The 19,325-nt window shown below is 42.0% G+C and overlaps 1 protein-coding gene across 22 annotated transcripts in view; it reads right to left on the bottom strand.

The window, feature by feature from the left end:
- BAZ2B (bromodomain adjacent to zinc finger domain 2B) overlaps positions 1–19,325 on the bottom strand; it is a 459,321-nt gene that overhangs the window by 158,257 nt on the left and 281,739 nt on the right. For all 22 annotated transcript variants that reach the window (XM_077447627.1, XM_077447614.1, XM_077447613.1 and 19 more), the window contains one exon: positions 819–962. In XM_077447627.1, coding sequence (XP_077303753.1) covers positions 819–962 — 144 coding nt within the window. The remainder of the gene's footprint in view (positions 1–818; positions 963–19,325) is intronic.

Raw genomic sequence — 19,325 nt, 5'->3', positions numbered from 1 at the left:
TCTTACAGTAAAGAACCCTCTATGTAAGATACCCCATATACATGATGGGTTTCGTCACTGTCTAGATTTGGATCACTTATATAAGAGCCCTATAATGGAACTTTGCGTAGCACGAGGAATAATGGACCCCACATATAAAACAAATAGATACAAAAGTGTCTACATAACTTAGCACAACTAACCAGATATCTGATGTATCATACCACATTCTTTAGAATATGAATGGATATGATGAACAACTTACTTTTTGTTTGCTCTATGATTTACTTTTTCCCCTTTACAGTGTGCTTATGATAACTGGGAAACGTCTAGATTGTAAGCTCTAATGAGCAGGGGCCTCTGATTCCTCCTGTATTATAACTGTACTGTTTTCCCTAACGCTGTAAAGCGATGCACAAACTGTTGGCTCTATATAAATCCTGTATAATAATAATAATAAAAATGCTAGGCTGGACCAACACACCTTTACCTGGGCCGCCTGCACAGTATTCCGTTATTCTCAAAGATTTCGAAACGTGGTGTCCTCATAAATATAATTGTTCCTCGTCCTGGCCATCATGGACTTGGTGGGAACCATTACCCAACTCCCTCATGAGCCTTCCATCTGTACCTTTCCCCCATGCCTACCTCTCACTCCAACCTTCCTCATGCCTACTCTCTCTTCTTTCTGAAGTTTTCCTCACTCCTTTTCCCTTTTGACGAGTACCCTATGGCCAATACAAAATTATCCTTTAATGAGACAAGCTGGCCAACTATGAACAATTCTTCTGCTTGTGGAAGACATGAAGCACCCATAAACATCATTCATGAAAACCTACCGCAAGCAGTGATGGAGGAGCTCAGAGGGGTGACGCCTGTGGAGATGCCTCCTTTAGAAACTGTAGCTGCCGAAGGGGTGGACGGTGAGGAAGAAGCCACTGAAGATGAGTTTGATGTTGTTATCCTCTCAGCAGACTCCATATCTGGAAAAATAAAGAAACAAAGGACATTTATATATAGGCCGGCCAGTGCTGTAGATCCAAATCTGGAATGAGCTATCGGTTCTGGATGTAGGACTTTCACTGGTGAAAACAAGTAAAGCTACATGTCTTCTAAATCTACCTAACCCTCAACTATTAGTACATTTTTATTTTTGGCTTAAGTTACTCTTTAACCCACCCTTACCCAAATCCTAAACCTTATGTTAAAATAAGTAATTCCATGCAGACAAGGGGCTCCTGTAGTTTAAAATGCACAGTGCTGTTTGTAAAAATATTATTTAATGCAAATACCATATCTGTAGATCTTTTCTGTCATCCATGAAGCCTGGATGAAATTCCCAGTGTTTACATTCCTAGTCCTGACATACACTATATTGTCAAAAGTATTGTACTCTTCCCAAAAGAGTTGAAGCTGTTATAGCTCCAACGGGTGGACCAACTCAATACTGAACCCTACGGACTAAGACTGGGATGCCAAAGTTTGTGTGCGTGTAAAGGCAAGTGTACCAATACTTTTGGTAATATAGTGTATTTCCAGGACATGGATTACAGCAATATTGTAGCTAAGCAGTCTTTTTTGGGAATTACTAAAGTGATAATCTCTTTAGTTGTCCTCGAAGAAGGAAGATTTGTGGCCATTTTTTAGTTGCAGCTCATTTCCTTGAAATAAGCCAGAATGTACAAATTTAAACAGCCAATAGTAAGTATTTTGGCCAGACTTCATGGTGATAGAAAATACCTCTACCCAGTATGAGCAGGCAGGAGGTGAGGAGCAATCTCTGTAAGCCCTTGTACACACGGTCGGACATTCTGACAACCAAATCCGTTGGATTTTGTCCGACGGATTTTGTCCGAAACTGTTGCATACACACGGTTGGACAAAGTTGTCGGAAAATCCGATTGTACATAACGTGGTGATGTTATTTTGTTACGACGGGACTACATTCAGGCTAGTAGCCAATAGCTTTGGTCTAGGAATTTGATCTGAGCATGCGTGGCACTTTGTCCGTCAGAGTAGGCTACACATGATCGGAGTATGTCTGATCGGAGCATTTTGTCGGAAAATTTTACGGACAAGTTGGAAAACTTGGTCCGTCGGATACTCAGACGGAAACAGTCCGATGGAGACCACACACAATCCGATTATCCGACAAAATGGTCCAATAGGACACATTCTGTCGGAATCTCCGACCGTGTGTACAAGGGCTTAAAGAGCTTGAGCAGCAGTAAAACCCAACATAGCCCAATATAACCAAAGAAGATATAATAATGCTCCAGTTCGGTCCACTCCAGCCTGTTGCTAGAACTGTAATGTAAAAAACAGTAGATTGATTGCACTCCAGTGAAAATAACTTCTTTATTGATGCAAATCTATTAGGACCAATACAACTGGAGAAGTGAGACTCTCACTTCTTGCTGAGGAGTGTAAGCGTGAAATCCATTAGACCATACTCCAGTAAAAATGATTTCCCTATCAATGTAAATCCATTAAGATGAATACAACAGGAGAAGTGAGATCTCACGTGTTTTACATGTCTCACTTCTCAAGTTGTATTGGTATTAATAGATTTACATCAATAAAGGCACTTTTTTTCTGAACTGCAGTCATCGACTATTTTTTGCAAAACCCAGCAGGTGTTGCAAGTCTCTCACCTCTATCCAAACCTAAAACAAAAAAAGATTTTGCCTGGACATGGCTGGACATACATTCACCCTAAACCTTAAAATAAATCTTTAACGCTTAGCCCCAGCCAACATTTAGCCTATCACTTAATGCCAAAACTCCAACTAATTTGACTCCAACATTAATCAGAGCTAATCCCTAAACTAATCCCTATCACTCTTTAACCCTTTTCTGCAGCATATTTTCATCAAAGCCATCAGCATCAAAAGATAACAGCCTCCCACTGAAAAGTAACAGGACCCATACCCCAGAGCGGAAAACTCCTTATCTAGGACTAGAAGGCAAAACTCCAGGGGGCTGGCAAGCTGCCTGTTATTTCATTATCACCTTTTTATGTGTTTTTATATGTTTTAAGAAAAACACTGCAGAACAAAACATTTAAAGTTACAATACACAAGACATTTAATATGGTGCTGTATAGTATATTATTTCCTGCACCAGACATGGTCCTGTGACTGGACAGTGTAGGAGAAGCAATAGACTGATAAGCTCATCCCTCCGTCTCTCTCCTCCTATCAGTATGGTCCTTGTTAGAACATGACCACTGCCACACAACTGATTGGCTCTTTGACCTGCTTTATCTATCCCAGTCTAAACTCTGATGTACAAGAACTGTCTGCAACAGGCGTATACTGAGTCATATTAAAGTACTTTCACTGCTTGCACTAGCGGCACACTAGTCTGCACAGAAACACCAAATTTTAAAAGGAGGCTTCTCCCCACAGCTCGTCAGTTTTTGTGTTTCCTCCAGCAAGAGAACACCTCGTGGGAGTCAGGGTCTCTTAGGTGTTGTCCTGAGAGGCCAGAATGCCTACCCCACCATACCTTTTTGCCTCCAGAGAATCCACCCCTCCCACGCCACACTGAGGGTAGCTCAGAGAGAGCTTCACTGTTTCTGGAGCCACTGCTAGGCAGCGGCAGCAGCTGTTTTCATGGTTCCCCGGCAAGTCAGCATTACAGGTCGCCGCCATTTTTATGGTGGCAGAGTAGAGACTCGGTCCGGGCCCGAAATTAGGTATTTGGCAAGGGGCAGCACTGGGGAACAGGTGCAGCATCATTTCCACTTAAAATTGTGCAGGGGGAGAGGAGAGGAGCGGTCCCAGTGCCTATATTCCGGTCCAGCGCAGTGGCGCTGATGGACTTTGGAACTGGCGTTCTAAGCCACTAACAAGTAGCACCACGATGGACTCTGTGGCAACAGCAAGTGGGACAGGCACAGGCACCAGCAAGGCCCAGGTAAGAGGGTATGGGGGGGTCTACCCTGTATACTGTGGTGCCTTTGTCTTTCCATTTTTTAACCCTGGTGGCTGGGCACAGGGCATTGGCTGTACTTCCTGTGCACCTGTGGTGAGCCCATTTAGAGGCAGGTTTGACTCACTGGGATGCTCTGGTTTCTTTTTTTTTTGTTTTTTGGCAGGCTAAGAGCTTGGATCCAATGATCAAAAATAGATGTCTCGCATGTAAAACAAAGTTACCAGAGGATTGGAAGAAGACTTGTGTCAAATTTGCATTGACTCCTTAGTTAAGGAAGAAGCTTCTTCTTCATGCAGCGATTAAATCGCATCAGTTAAGAAAGAGCTAGATGCTACTATCCAATATTTTCACTCTTCTCTTACAACACCATCCCTGAGTCAGCCAACTACCTCAGGATCCTCTCAGGGCTCACAATTAATCCCAGCGGTGGAGGCTGAAACTGGTCCTCCTACCCAAGGGGAGCATTCTCCTTCTCACTCTAGGGAAGAGGAGGAGGAAAAGGAGGAGGAAGGGGCAGAAGATGCACCTTCAAGATACAAACTGTCCTTAGAACAAGTAAGAGTCTGTTGAAAGCAGTCTATGCAACATTGAGTTTAGGTGAAGAAAAGAAAGAATTATCGCTGCATGACCGAATGTACGCAAGGCTTAATGAAACAAAAAGTCGCACTTTCCCTGTGCATTCAGTAATCTCTGAAGCCATCAAAAAGGAATGGGCGGATCCAGAGAAAAAAAGCAAGATCGCATAAAATACGTTTCCCGTTCATTGAAGACCCAGAGGCTCTTTGGAACAAAGTTCCTAATTTAGACGTGTAATTTTCCCAAGTTTCCAGATCGACAGACTTGGCATTCGAAGACATGGGAATATTAAAAGATCCCATGGACAAAAAGATGCATTAACAGCTTACAAAGACTTGGCAATTCATTATGGGCAACCTCAACCCGGCTATAGCTACTACCTGTTTTTCTAGAAACATGGAGTCCTGGCTAAATGAGCTAAACGCCCACATTATAGCAGATTAACCAAAGCAGGAGATTCTGGATTTTTTTTCAACCCTAGCAGCAGCTGTGGCTTACATTTCTGATACATCTGCAGAATCAATAAGCATGTCAGCTAGATCACAGCCTTAACTAATTCAGCCAGGAGAGCCCTATGGCCGAAGACCTGGCCAGGAGATGCAGCGTCTAAAAGTAAATTGTGTGGAATCCCATTTATGGGAGATCTTGTATTCATTCCTGATCTAGATTCAGTTTTAGATAGGAAGGCTGATAAAAAAAAATCTTTTCCTGTTAAAAAGAAAAAGCAGTCAGTTAAGTGGCTTTTTAGACCTAAAAAAACTCAGGAACAGGGCAATAGCCCCCAAGAGAAGAGAAAGAATTTTACAAAGGGGTAAAGGCAGAGGGAATGGCCTTTTTTTCATCCTCCTGCGCCAACCAATAAATCGCAATGACTCGTCATTGCCAGTGGGATGAAGACTTCAGAAATGTATTCTAGACATGCTGGCCCAGGGATACAAAATAGAGCTTTCGGACCTTCCTCCAGAAAGATACTTTGTAACAAACCTGCCAAGGGACAAAACAAAGGCCCTAGCCATGAAGAACCTGTTAGGGGATCTGATACAACAGGGAGTTGTGATTCAGCTATCTCCAGGAATGTAATGAGGGTTTTTTATTCCCATATTTTCCTGATAAAGAAAGGGAAGCTTACGTCTCATTCTCAATTTAAAACTTTTAAACGGGTCAATCAGATACAGGAGATTCCGCATGGACTCCATTTTTTCAGTCAGAAATCTCCTTGTCGAGGGATACTTCATGGCATCAATTGACTTAAGAGATGCGTACCTGCATCTCTCATGAGTGTAGTAGCCAGGCTGCAAACAAACCAGGAGATATCAATCAGAAAGATTATGTCTGCCCTGGCAACCCTAACTTCGACAATGCTGGCCATTCAATGGGCGATGCTCCATTTCAGGCCCCTCCAAAGTTTTCTCTTAAAGGTTTGGGATCACAGCCCAGAAACCTTAAACACAAAAGAAAAAACTCCCCATCAGGGTCAAAAGGCCCCTTTGGTGGAGAAGTCAGTCAGTTTTGTCAAAGGGCTTACTATGATCTTTTCCGACAGGAAAAAGTGTTACGACAGACGCCAGCAGTTGGGGATGGGGGGCCCACCGGTATCAACATTTCTCTGCACTGAGACAGTGGCTCACTAGGGATAGATGCCTTGGCACATGCCTGGAAATTTCATCTGGGCTATGCCCTCCCCCATTTCAGCTAATTTCACTGGTTTTGAGGAAAATACAAAAGGGAAATGTGTCAATAATTCTGATCACACCATTCTGAAGTAAGCCTGTTTTTCCTCCATTCTACAAATGACAGTCAAACCATTCTGGCAGCTTCCTCTCAGACAGGACTTACTACTTCAAGGCCCCGTATACTATATATATATATATATATATATATATATATATATATATATATATATATATATATATATATATATATATATATATATATCCAGATTAAGTATTACCGCCTGGTATCTGAGGAACAGTTGTTAAGGAACAAAGGATTGTCAGAGCCTCTAGTATCCACTTTACTTGCCAGTAGAAAGAAAGTAACTAGAGATAGATACGCTAAAGTTTGGAAAGTCTACAACTTTTGGTGTCGTTCGTCAAGCTGAAGCTTAGAAGACATTGTGTCGATTTTAGAATTTCTACAAAATGGCGTGAACAAAGGTCTTCAGTTCCTTTGGTTACAAGATTCTTAAAGGCACTTACTAGGTCCAGACCAGCTCCTACTAAACATTTTCCTAAATGGGACCTGTCAGTAGTTTTGCAAGTCTTCACAAAAGATCCTTTTGAACCGTTACAGACAATCTCGTTAAGGAATTTAACTCTTAAAACGGTATTCTTAGTTGCAGTTACGTCCGCAAGAAGAATCAGTGAACTACACGTGCTATCAGTAAAGGAACCTTTTTTGTTAATTTACCCAGACAGGATTGTACTTAAAACAGATCCGGGGTTTTTGCCAAAAGTAGCATCAGTTCATAATAGGATGCAGGAAATCATCCTGCCAACTTTTTGTTCAAATCCTTCTGGAAAAAAGGAGAATTTATTCAATAGTTTAGATGTAAGAAGAAATGTATTACATTACTTAGAAGTAACAAGGGACTTTAGGTCTTCGGACTCTTTATTTGTTATTTTTTTCTGGCAACTGAAAGGGTCGCCAAGGGTCAATTGCTAGATGGCTAAAATCAGCTATTTCAGAAGCTTATTCCCAGATGGGTTTGTCTCCCCTGCTCTACTAGAGCTCTGGCCACTACATGGGCAGAAAAAGCTGGTGCCACCCCAGATCAAATTTGTAAAGCGGCTATGTGGTCAACGTTTGTCCGTCATTACAGACTGGGTCTTCTGTCAGCCGGTGATCAGGCATTTTGGCAGAAACGTCCTGCAGGCTGTTGTCCCTCCCTAGTGGGTAAGTCTCGATTATCCTCTCAGGTGCTGTCCTGAAAGACTTTTAGGGAAAATTCAAGTTAGACTTCAACGATAACTTGTTTTCCAGGAGTCTTTCAGGACAGCAACGACCCACCCTTTTCTTGTTTGTATATTTGCTGTGACGAACTATATTCGGATTATGTGTTCCAGCTTGGGCCGGAGGTATTCTGCTACAACTGACGAGCTGTGGGGAGAAGCCTCCTTTTAAAATTTGGTGGAGTTGGTGTTTCCTGTTTCCTAGTGGGTGGAGCCACTCTCTCAGGTGCTGTCCTGAAAGACTCCTGGAAAACAAGTTATGGGTAAGTCTAACTTAAAATTTTCCCGAGCAGGCTGATGCCCGATTTCTGAGGGCAGTGGGGGGTCATGCCTTGCATTTTTACAATGCAAGCCACTGGTTCCCCATTTTTTTTTTATTATTGAAATGTCACACCATCCAGCTGCAGTGCACAGAAACAGACAAACCAACTGAGACTTGTTCTAGTGCAGTGCAGAAAAATGCAGACAAGCTGCAATGTTCCACACCTCTCCACTCAGTTGTAGTGTGAATGGTGCACATAGAAAACATTTGTTCTCTGTGTACCCTTGCAGAGACCTGCATTTTCTTGTATTTGTTTTTCTCCACCCGTCTTCCATTCATAGCCCGTGTTTCATTCATAGAAAGTGTAGTATGGCTTCTATGAATGACGGAGCTGGGGAGAAAGGAAGGCATAGTCGGGTTCTCTTGATGATAGCTGTATTAACTCTCGCTGCTGCAATCTTCCAGTGTGGGGAGTGTTAGTGACAGGATGGAGGAAGATTTTCACTCACAGAAGAAGAATCAGCACAAGAGACACATCCTACTGACTGTAAGTTACATGCCATGTGCTCATTTTCAGTGTGTGATTTATGCTGCACTTAAGCTGTAACCGCTTTACACCTGCGGGAGCCGAGACTTTAAATGCACAAAGACAGTAGAATGACCTGAGCATGTGGCGCTGTGATTGTCTGCACAGGGCAGACATCATTAAGATCACATTCTACTGGCTTCTGATTGTCAACAGTGGACCATGAGCTGTCAGTGAAAGCTTGGTCACTGTTCTGGGGATGTTGAAAGATCGTGCCCCAGAACACGACAGTGACAAATATTGTAAATGTGGCAGCTGGGCATTAAGGCCCACGTGCCATGATGCCGCATATACTGTATGCATACTGTTGTTGTAAATGGTTTAGGTAAGTAGGGGAATGCTGTTGTTGTTGCTGTTGTTGTTTTTTTCTTCACTTCCTGTCTGGTAAAATGTTCCCAGAACAGAAAGAGAGAAAAATCTTTCCTCCCAGATAGTAGTAAAACCTGACAGGGATTCAAACCTTTTTACATTATATTCAAAACCCAAAAATAAATGTTTTGGTTATAGATTTCCCTTAAAATGTGTGCAAACACTGGATACAAAGAACATTGTGACAGCTGTATTAGTTTGCTTGCATTAGGATAAAATGTACAGGAAAACACAACCACTGTGCTTTACTACTAAACAGTAACTTCATGTACACAACAAAGACAGCTGCCCCTACATACATGCCTAATCACAGATTAGAGACAGAAGTCAAGAATTTAAAATGTTAACCTACATTTAAAGAGATTTATATTAAGAATACTTTTAAAAGGTTACAGATTGTACTTATGATGATGAAGCGTACGCTGTATTAGGTAATACTGTAGTTTTCAAGGTATGATTCATCAATAAATGCAAGCCAAGGTCACAATGACTGTTAATGACAAATTTACATGAATCACTAGCAGCAAATATATGAACCTAAGTTAAGAATAATTATTGAGAGTGCAATAAAGCTCAGCAGGTACTTTTTAAGGGCCAATTAACTTTTAAAGGGATAATGCATTAACCACTTCACTGTTAACATTATACACAGTAATGCCCTGTACACATGGTCGGGAATTCCGAAGGAAAAGGTCCGATCGGATTATGTTGTCTGAAAATCCGATCCTGTGGGCTCTATCGGACTTTTTCCGTCTTAAATTCCGACGGAAAAAGTTTGAGAGCTCGATCTAAAATTTTCCGACAACAAAATCCGATCTGACTTTTTCCGATCGTTTGTAGAGAATTCCGACGGACAAAGTGCCACGCATGCTCAGATTAAATTACGAGACCAAAGCTATTGGCTACTAGGCTCTACGTAGTCCCGTCGTACGTAGCGAACGTCACCTTGTTATGAACGATCGGATTTTCCGACAACTTTGTCTGACCGTGTGTATGCAACACAAATTTTGGCCAAAATTCGTCTGAAAAAATCAGACGGATTTTGTGGTCGGAATGTCCGACCGTGTGTACAGGGCATAAGACTCACAAGCACAGGGAATAAGAGTTAAAATACTTCTACAAATAATACTAATAACTACAAGTATTATTTTAAAACAGTTTTTATTCCTTCTCCATTTATGAAGGTATAGATGAGAATCGACAATATCTCTGCATTTTTCACAATACTGGGCTTTACTTTCTGGCAGCCAGTGTAATATTTTAGTTGTAGGTGAAGCTGGTGGAGTCAACCTCTGCTTTTTATACAGTATTTCATGCACAGTTCAAGAGCTAGAACTCTCCTCCGTAACTTTCTACTTTATTCCTGTCTCCCTTTTTTGGTGTTCCTGTTTACGGTACCTCCATACCTTACTGTAGAATTGCTTTGCCCCCAATGATACCAGAAATAATGCCAACAAGTACACATTACTGCTCTGCCAGGTTTGGTCACAAAAAACATAAGTAGATCTAAAGATGGATTCAAGTAGAACTATAGGCAAAACTTATTTTTTTCATTTTGGATAGAGTAAGGGAGCGTTATAACCCCTGGCAGTTTTATTTTTTTGCCATCTGTGTCCTATTGGGTAGATTTCCCTTCACTCCCTGTCCCATAACCAAAACAGGAAGTGAGAGGAAAACCCTGCAAATTAAGGCAATTCCCTGTGGCCCCTAAGGTCACCAGAACTAGTATCCCCATTGGAAGATTTCTCCTCTATTACTTTTCTGGGGACAATCTAAAATTTCGGATTTTCCTTTACTTTCACTTTCGATAATAACAGTAAGAAGGACAAATAGAGAGGGTTAATCTTCTTAATGGGGACACAGACTGTTATAAAAACCTGACAGGTCTTTTAATCTACCTCCACTATATCCAAAAGTAAAGAAAAAAGTTTTGCCTTTAGTTATACTTTAATACTTTAAAGCAAACTGGGCCCTACAAGAAATTCAGTTTAGCAGCTTTCCCATCCCATCATTCAATTTACATGAATAAGGACTGAAACAAGTACAGGAAGTTTCTCCAAGTTCTATTGCCTATACCTAGCATGCTCTGTTCCATCGGACACCAATTACCTATAAGTGCATTTTCTCTTAGGTAGTCGCAGTGGGTATACAGCTTCGACCAATTCTGCTATGTCTCTGTTTTACTGCAGGAGCATGAAAGTTGTAGCTGGTCCCCCTGGACATCTATTGGGTCTTAGGCTTCTAGGTTGCCTTGAGAATGATCGGGCTAAATGTAAATGCTCTTTAGTACCAGTCCAGGGCTTGTTGGTTGCCCATCACTGTAACATTGCTTGCTGTAAGAACAGAATTTAAAACAAAATGTTGCAGAGAGATTTTCAAGTATATTACATATCTAAATGCATAAATCCCATTCCAATTTACTAGAAAAACTAGACAAATCCCTACCCAATGCTTTATATTAAGTCTTCACACATTACTGTTATTTTCATGCCTTAGAACAGTCCCACAAGAGATAGCCAGGCCCACAAGTTGTATGAACATACGTAAGACCAGCCTTACAAAGGGAACCTTATTTTGAGGGCCTTATTTGAATTTGGTCACAAATACGGAAAATGATTGGATTGCTCCATCAGACTTAAACAAGCATGTACATTCATAATCAATGCATTCTGTTATGGCGAAAGTTGGCTATATACTTCTGAACATATTTCATACTCTTTTCATCTGTTCTGCAACCAGATTCCTTACACTGACTTCCTCTCTGCTCTATTGACTACTCAACAAACCATTGAAGTCATCTCTTTACCCTCTAGCAAGAGCCCTTGTTCCCAACATCTTTTACGCCCACTTTTGGGACATCTTAGCCCCTATCGTGAAACGCATTTCATTAAATCTCCAAGACCCGCCCCTTCCTGAAACAATCTCCAAAATCACACATTTTCATTATCTCCAAAAAATTCAGAAAGACCCCTCCCAGGGCTCCAGATACAGGCCCATTTCTGTTCCCTAACACTGACCTATAAATTTAAGCCAAACTTTTTCCTGACTCCTTCAAAACCTTTAATTCCTCCTTGATTTACCTGGACCAAGTAGGTGCTGTACCCTACAGAGAAGTGAAGAGTAAAACAATCAAAACACTGACCTCCATTGGTCACACAAGAAAGCACCATCAATCCCCTTTGCTTCGTTCTAATAGACACAGAAAAGGCATTTGACCTCCTAAACTGGAAACTCCTTGCCGCAGCTATTTCTAAGTTAGTCATTCCACTGAATGTTCTTATGAAAATACTTGCCCTCTTTGATTCCCCTAGTGCTCAGGTTATCAGTATATTATCAGATTCCATACACATACGCTATATTGGTACTTGTCAAACTTATCCCCCTACTTACATTCTCACCATAAAACATTTGGCCATCACTATTTGTAACAATCCTTCTATCAAACACCTGGTTGTCCACCAGCAATGAATACAAGCTTGGCCTACATGCCGATGACCTATTGCTTTACATTTCAAACCCTAAAACTGCATTCCCTGCCCCCATTTAAGATTTTGGCACATTTGGCTTCTTCGGCAACTTTAACGTAAACAGAAGTCCTGAATGTCTTACAAACACTGGACGCCTGTACCCATTCATTCTATGAAAGGATAGGTAAACAAACTTATTTTTCTTATACTTGGGTTCCTTGGGTCCTCTTCCAAGATATTTCCTGAAACTTACTCACACTACTGGACTCTCACATGAGCCTCACCTCAACCCATATTCAGGAGGATTCCTCCTCCTCCTGCTCAGGCATCCCCCTTCCCTCTTTTCCTTATTTCCTTCTCCTCTACTCCTTTATTTTTTCTTCTTATAGGTACAGAACAGGGGATTTCCCTTCCCTTAGGAGATGATAGTGCTCTTCCCATGAGGTGTTAAGATGGTTGCCCTCTCTTTTTCATGGCAACCACAAATTAGTATGCAACCAAGCCATAAAGGGACACAATACAGAAAAGCTGACCCTCTATCTGACATTACCATGTCTACGCATGAATGAAATGACTATTGTATCAGATTTCTCCTGTTTTAAAGCCAGATGAATTGCCTCCTCAAAATGTCTTTCTCTACCCTGTAATGTTTGAGACTGTCTATACTAGAACATTTAATAACAGTTATAATATTTAAAAAAAAATAAGCACCAGAGTGGTTGGTTTTACAAAGAAATAGCCTGTTCACAGGGGATTCTGGAAACAGAACATAGAAAAATTACAGAACAAGTGTTTGTATGTTTAAGAGGAGCGATAACGCGGATACGTGAGAACATTTAAAGACTTGTTTATGCTATAGAGAGAGCGCTTAAATTCCATCTTGCTGCCAGAGCTGAACATATGGCAGCATTGTGAAGAATTAGGAACCAGGACTTTGGAAGGTGAAATAGGAGCCATTATTCCTCACAATAAAACCACTTTCACCTTCTAAAGTCTGGAGAGTGAGTAATGTATAAAGACTAACACATATATCCATAGAAACATATACAAGTTAATAAAACTCTGCAACAAGTCATTATTAGATGTGTAGCCATCACAACACCATTTTGTTGGATAGCCCAACATATTAAAAGTACCTTGTGCTAGCTAGGCTGTGATTTTGTGTGTTCATAAAAGGTCAATGCATTTATTTGTTAAAAAAGTAATGACATATTATTATTATTATTAATCATTATTAATCTAAAATCTTAAGGTGCTTCCACGATATTTACTTTGCTGTGCAGGGTGGGCTTTTTAATAGGAAAGCCCAGAACCGACTCTAAACTTGTTGGCTGTTTCTGTAAATAGAATGGGCTGATTTACTAATGGAGTTAAAGTGGTTCTAAATTCACAAGGTCTTTTTACCTTAATGCATTCTATGCATTGATGTAAAAAAACTTTTTGTTATTGATCCCCCCCTCCTCCAACCTAAATACTCACCCGAGTCCTACGTCGATCCAATACTGTTCTTGTCTGCAGGTTTTCTTTCCTCTCTCCTGCTCTCCCAAGCTTGACTGAAAGCAGTGGGAGTCACAGGCTCCATATGCTGTCAGTCAAATTCAGTGATGAGGAAGGAGGGGGGCAGGGCCGAGACACTCTGGGGTTGATTTACTAGAGGAAAATAAACTGTGCTAAACTGCTCCACAGCAACATTTTTGCTTGCACATCATTGGATGATGGAAGTCAGCAGAGCTTCTGCTCATTTACTAAGCTCTGGAGCAACTGCACTTTGCAGAGTTCATAGTCTCTTTGTCTGTAGTAAATCAACCCCGCTGTGTGTGCCTCTAGACATACATAGTCTGGCTCGGGAGTGTGGCCGCACATGTGGCCCCATAGAAAGTGGCTTCCTATGGTGGAGCACAGAGAAGACGTGGAGTGAAGAGCACCAGCAGGAGACCCCAGAAGATGAAAAAAATATATAGGAAATGCTTTTCACATGATTGGATAACCAAAGTGAATAGATTCTTAACTGCTTTAATAAATCAATCTCGACATCTCAATGGCATTTCTTTCTCTAGAAGAGATGGAGGGGTGTGTCCTTCCATTTACTCATTCAGCTATGTGTGTAATCTTATAACCCGCTATTCAAGTCCAATCAAAATAAATGCTATATACAACATAGTACTAGGACTGAGGATTAGGCTGTTTTGTATTCTTCTGGCACTGCTTGTGTACATCTGGCACTGCTTCTGGGAGCACCCAATTATGGACTGGCATCCAGGGATGCTCAACTCCACCCATCAAGGTATCTCTGCAGCCTAATTATGCAGAGCCCCTGACCAATTCAAAAATACTAAGGCTGACCACAGCCCCCCACTGTTTGCCAGTTGGTGCGGCACTTACCCCATCTAGGCATCAGGTGGTGGGCAGCATTCAGCGGCTCTGTGTCCTCTCCTCCATCGGTGGTTCCCAGCATGCAGCTCCCCCCATCCAATAGGATTGCCTGTCCTTTCAGCCAAACAAGTGACGGGTATTAAAACTCTCTTCCTGATTGGGAATATAGCGAATATTCATTCAGCCTGAGTGGGCTGTGAGCGCATTCTCTGCACCCCGAGCCCAACCTATTTTGAAGCCTATTAGAGCCTCTGGCTCTAATCTCTGCTTAAAAAAAAACACCCTCCCTGCATTGGAATCCATGTGTCCAGTGTCCTGAAAGGGGCCGGACGCATGGATAGGGGGAGGCGGCAATGGATGGGGGTGCGGTGCATGTGTGCCCTTAATGGACGAGCCGCCCCTGATCGTAAGAGAATCCAGCAAGCTGGTTGTACACAAGCTGATCGATCGATCAACTTGGTACATTCAGCCTGCCCATTAACGGTTTGAGTCTCGGCGAGGTTCCTGCTAAACCGGCTAAGATTCAAACAGCGTATGGCCGGCCTAAGTCACAATTTTGCTCTCCTCTTTTCATAGTCTATAGGAAGCTTTACATTAAGAGGGATGTATTTCACAGAGAAGGTAGTTGCACACCACAGAATATTTTGCTAAAGATGGCAGGTTTATTCAGAAGTCATCTATGATATCTTTTCTGTGAAAGATTACATAAAACCAAAATGAAAATAAACCTGTGCTGTAGGACAATGCCTAAAAATGAACATGTCCTTCTTGGAATTGTCTGGCTCTTCCATATCACTCCAAGAGCCCTCAGAAGAGCCTGTATGTATATACTGTATAAACTGCCCCCTGCATCTCACATAGCAATGCTTGCTGCCTAGTGCCTATGTGACCTATTACCAGACACAGGTATAGTCACATGGACAAAGTGTGGGTGCCTGGGTGTGCTTAATGCCTATGCAAACGTCAGCTTTCATAAAATCTGTATTTGCATTGGTAATTCAGGGGGCTCTACAGCCAATTACTTACAAGAATGATATGTCCAGGAGCAATTTGATGCCATATTATAAGGAGATATATTAGTATATTGGAATTTTCCTCATCACAGATTCGCATTACTATAATTCTTATTATAGGATTGTAGCAATTTTTCTGGACTGCGCTGACATTTTTATGGGATGATTTTACAACTGGCATAGAACTGATCTTTAAATCCAAAAATAGGCAATTGCGAAGTATAGCAGCAATAATGATAGTTAATTCTTTTGAAGGAAATCTATGGCCACACCATGCACTTTCATTTTATAACATCAGCATTATAATATAATCTCACTTGAATGTTCTCCTTTCTTATTGTGAGTTCTGCCTGGCTGCTGGTCACCTCTTTGTAAAAATACCTGGATTCCTTGCATGCTTTGCACCTTCTCCTCTGCTGTTTACCTTTGATTTTTAAGGACTACATATCCCATGGTACCTTGTTGCCTTCAAGCAGTGATTCCTGTACTGACTCCACCTCCTGAAACTCCTCAGCATCTCTATAGTTCAGAAGGCAGGCGCTGTGAAACCTGTGACAGAGCAGTGCCCACCCACAGGGCATAGTGGTTAGTGTGGCTCTTTTCTTCTACAGCATCCTAAAGAGCCACCTTTGCATGAAGGGACTAAAGCTCGGTCTCTCTACGCTGTGTTCATCCACAGAAACACACAGCCCTTCTCCTAGGATGAAAATGCACTCCCCTGCTCCTCCCTCATCCTGACCCCTCCCTTTTCCAAGTTTATAGACTGATTGGAGACTGCACTGTCCAGTTAAAGTGATGCTAAAGTCTTTTTTTTAAACTAAAAATAACAAACATGTTATACTTACCTGCTCTGTTGCAGTGGATTTGCACAGAGCAGCCCAGATCCTCCTCCTCTTGAGTCCCTCTTCGGTGCTCCTGGCCCCTCCCTCCTGTTGAGTGCCCCCACAGCAAGCAGCTTGCTATGGGGGCACCCGAGCCAAGCTGCAGCAGCCTGTGTCCATTCATACACATAGCCGTGGCCTGGCCCGCCCCCCTCTCTCCTCATTGGCTGAATGACTTTGATTGACAGCAATGGGAGCCAATGGCACCATGCTGCCATCTCAGCCAATCAGGAGGGAAGTCCTGGGCAGCCGAGACATTCCTGCAACATCGCTGGATCTAGAGGGGGCTCAGGTAAGTATAAGGGGGGCTGCTGCACACAGAAAGGTTTTTATCTTAATGCATAGAATGCACCTTCTGTCTTTACAAACACTTTCCTTTGAATGCAGGAAGTTCAAGAAAGTAGCAATGAGACAGCAGGAGCCAGCGGCATTGAGAGTTGTAAATTGCAAGTACCGGGGTAAGAATTTTAACAGTTTACCGGGGAATGATTATTTTATTGTGTTTAATGTGTTAGGCCCCTTTAACATGGGGCTGTCCGTTTTTACTCCTCCGCTTGTTCAGCAGGGATCGCTCCGTCGATCCCCGTTGAGCCGGCGGATGACAATTCCGTCTCTGCACACTATACTGGGACAGACTTTTCAGAGAGACCGCTCTGCTCTATGGGGGGATCGCATGATGTTTTCAAACGATCCGATCCACCAGACGGATGGAGAATAGGATATCCATTCATCTGAGCAGATCGGATCGGGGCGGATTGGATGTCAACGGACATGTCGCTGCTGACATCCATCGCTCCATAGAGATGTATGGAGCGACCGTTCAGATCCGCTGAAAAAACTGATGGTAAACGATGCGAACGGTAAACGCTAAACAGTAAAAGTTTTAATACTGCTTTAACCCCTTCCCGCCCACCCCGGCATCCCTTTAACCACTTCCCGACCAGCGCACGATGATGTACGTCGACAGAATGGCACGGGCAGGCATATTGGCGTACAGGTACGTCCAATATTCGATGCCGCCCTGCCATCGGGAGTGCTCCCGCGCTGGTCGGGACCCCCGTGAGTCCGGTCGCGGGACCCGCGGACTCGATCGCCGTGGGCATCCCCGCGATCGTCTCACGGAGCGGCCGAATGGAGGAAATGCTGTATAAACAACATTTCTCCATTCTGCCTAGCAACTAGTGACGCTGATCTCTGCTCCATGTGATTGGAGCAGAGATCAGTGTACACTAAATGAAAGCCCAACCCCCCCACAGTTAGTAACACACCCCTAGGAACACTTAACCCCTACACTGCCACCCACTGGTTAACCCTTTCACTGCCAGTGTCATTTACACAGGAATCACTGCATTTATATAGCAGTGATTACTGTATAAATGACAATGGTCCCAAAAATGTGTCAAAAATGTCCGATGGGTCCCCCACAATGTCGCAGTCACAATAAAAAGCGCAGATCGCCGCCATTACTAGTAAAAAAAAAAATAATAAAAAATTATTAATAAAAATGCTATAAAACTATCCCTATTTTGTAAACGCTATAACTTTTGCGCAAACCAATCAATAATCGCTTATTGTGATTTTTTTTACCAAAAATATGTAGAAGAATACGTATCGGCCTAAACTGAGGGAAAAAAATATTTTTTTTATATATTTTTGGGGGATATTTATTATAACAAAAAGTAAAAAATAATGCGTTTTTTTCAAAATTGTCGCTCTATTTTTGTTTATAGCGCAAAAAATAAAAACCGCAGGGGTGATCAAATACCACCAAAAGAAAGCTCTATTTGTGGGAAAAAAAGGACGTCAATTTTGTTTGGGAGCCACGTCGCACGACTGCGCAACTGTCAGTTAAAGCGACGCAGTGCTGAATCACAAAAAGTGGTCTGGTCTTTGACCAGCAAAATGGTCCGGTCTGCAAGTGGTTAATCAGTTCTGAATGCCCAGGGTGGGAAGGATCAGCGACCATGTGACCACGGTCACAGTGATAAAGTGACCCAGCAGTCACATGATTTAAAGTCACCCCAACAGTGCATTGGGCTACTGATGTCCACAGAATCAAAATTAATTAAAAAAATTGACCTCTCTGTCCAAAATACCGAGCGGCTGCAAACTAAGAGGCTTGATATGGTTTACATAACATGGCACACAACCATGGCACTTTAAGTTTGAATGAACATGTAGCTATCAATATTTTCCCTAAGCATTCAGTGAACTTTACATGCAGCTAAAGATGATCCCAGTTCATCCTGCATTAAAGATACCTTGCCTGGCTTTTGTACAGAACCCTGATGTATTAATGCAATGTTAAAACAGTAATGGTGTCTGTAGCAACCAATTCGATATTTGCTTTTATTTTCCAAATGGTGCCAGAAAAACATCAGCTGATCTCCGATTTGTTAAAAATGTTTTCCCCGCAGAGATTTTTCTTTTATAAGTAAATGAGGCACTTTGTTAATATAAATACAAATATGTAATTGTATTCACCAAAACTGCGTCTTAAAAAATCAACGCATCCACAATTTATTGTACATTTTAGAACATTATTACATTTCCAGTCTTCATACTTAATCAAAAATGCAACAATGACTTTTATCTACAACCTCCCTTTATTTACAGTTGTGCCATACACAGCAGTTCAGTCTTTAGCTCATCCATCTGAGAAAGCATTCAGAGACAATAAATCACAGGAATGAACCTGCCTTCCAGACAAAAGGAGACCTAATTGAGAACAGCAAAGAAGAATTTGCCGTGTTTTTACTTATTGCTGAAGCTTTTTTTTTTTCTTTTTTTTCTTTTTTCTATTTTTTTTTTTTTTTTTTGATGGAGGGCTCCTTCCCGTGGATTGGGGTAAAGTAAACCATTTCAGATACATAGCCCTGGGAAGGCTATTTTCTCCATAACCTACAGGGAAGGAGTGGGATTTAGGCAG

The sequence above is a fragment of the Lithobates pipiens genome, unplaced genomic scaffold (assembly GCF_037356315.1).
Source record: "Lithobates pipiens isolate NorthernLeopardFrog02 unplaced genomic scaffold, aLitPip1_a1.2 Scaffold_22, whole genome shotgun sequence".
Taxonomy (NCBI): domain Eukaryota; kingdom Metazoa; phylum Chordata; class Amphibia; order Anura; family Ranidae; genus Lithobates; species Lithobates pipiens.
This window is presented reverse-complemented; position numbering and strand designations above follow the sequence as displayed.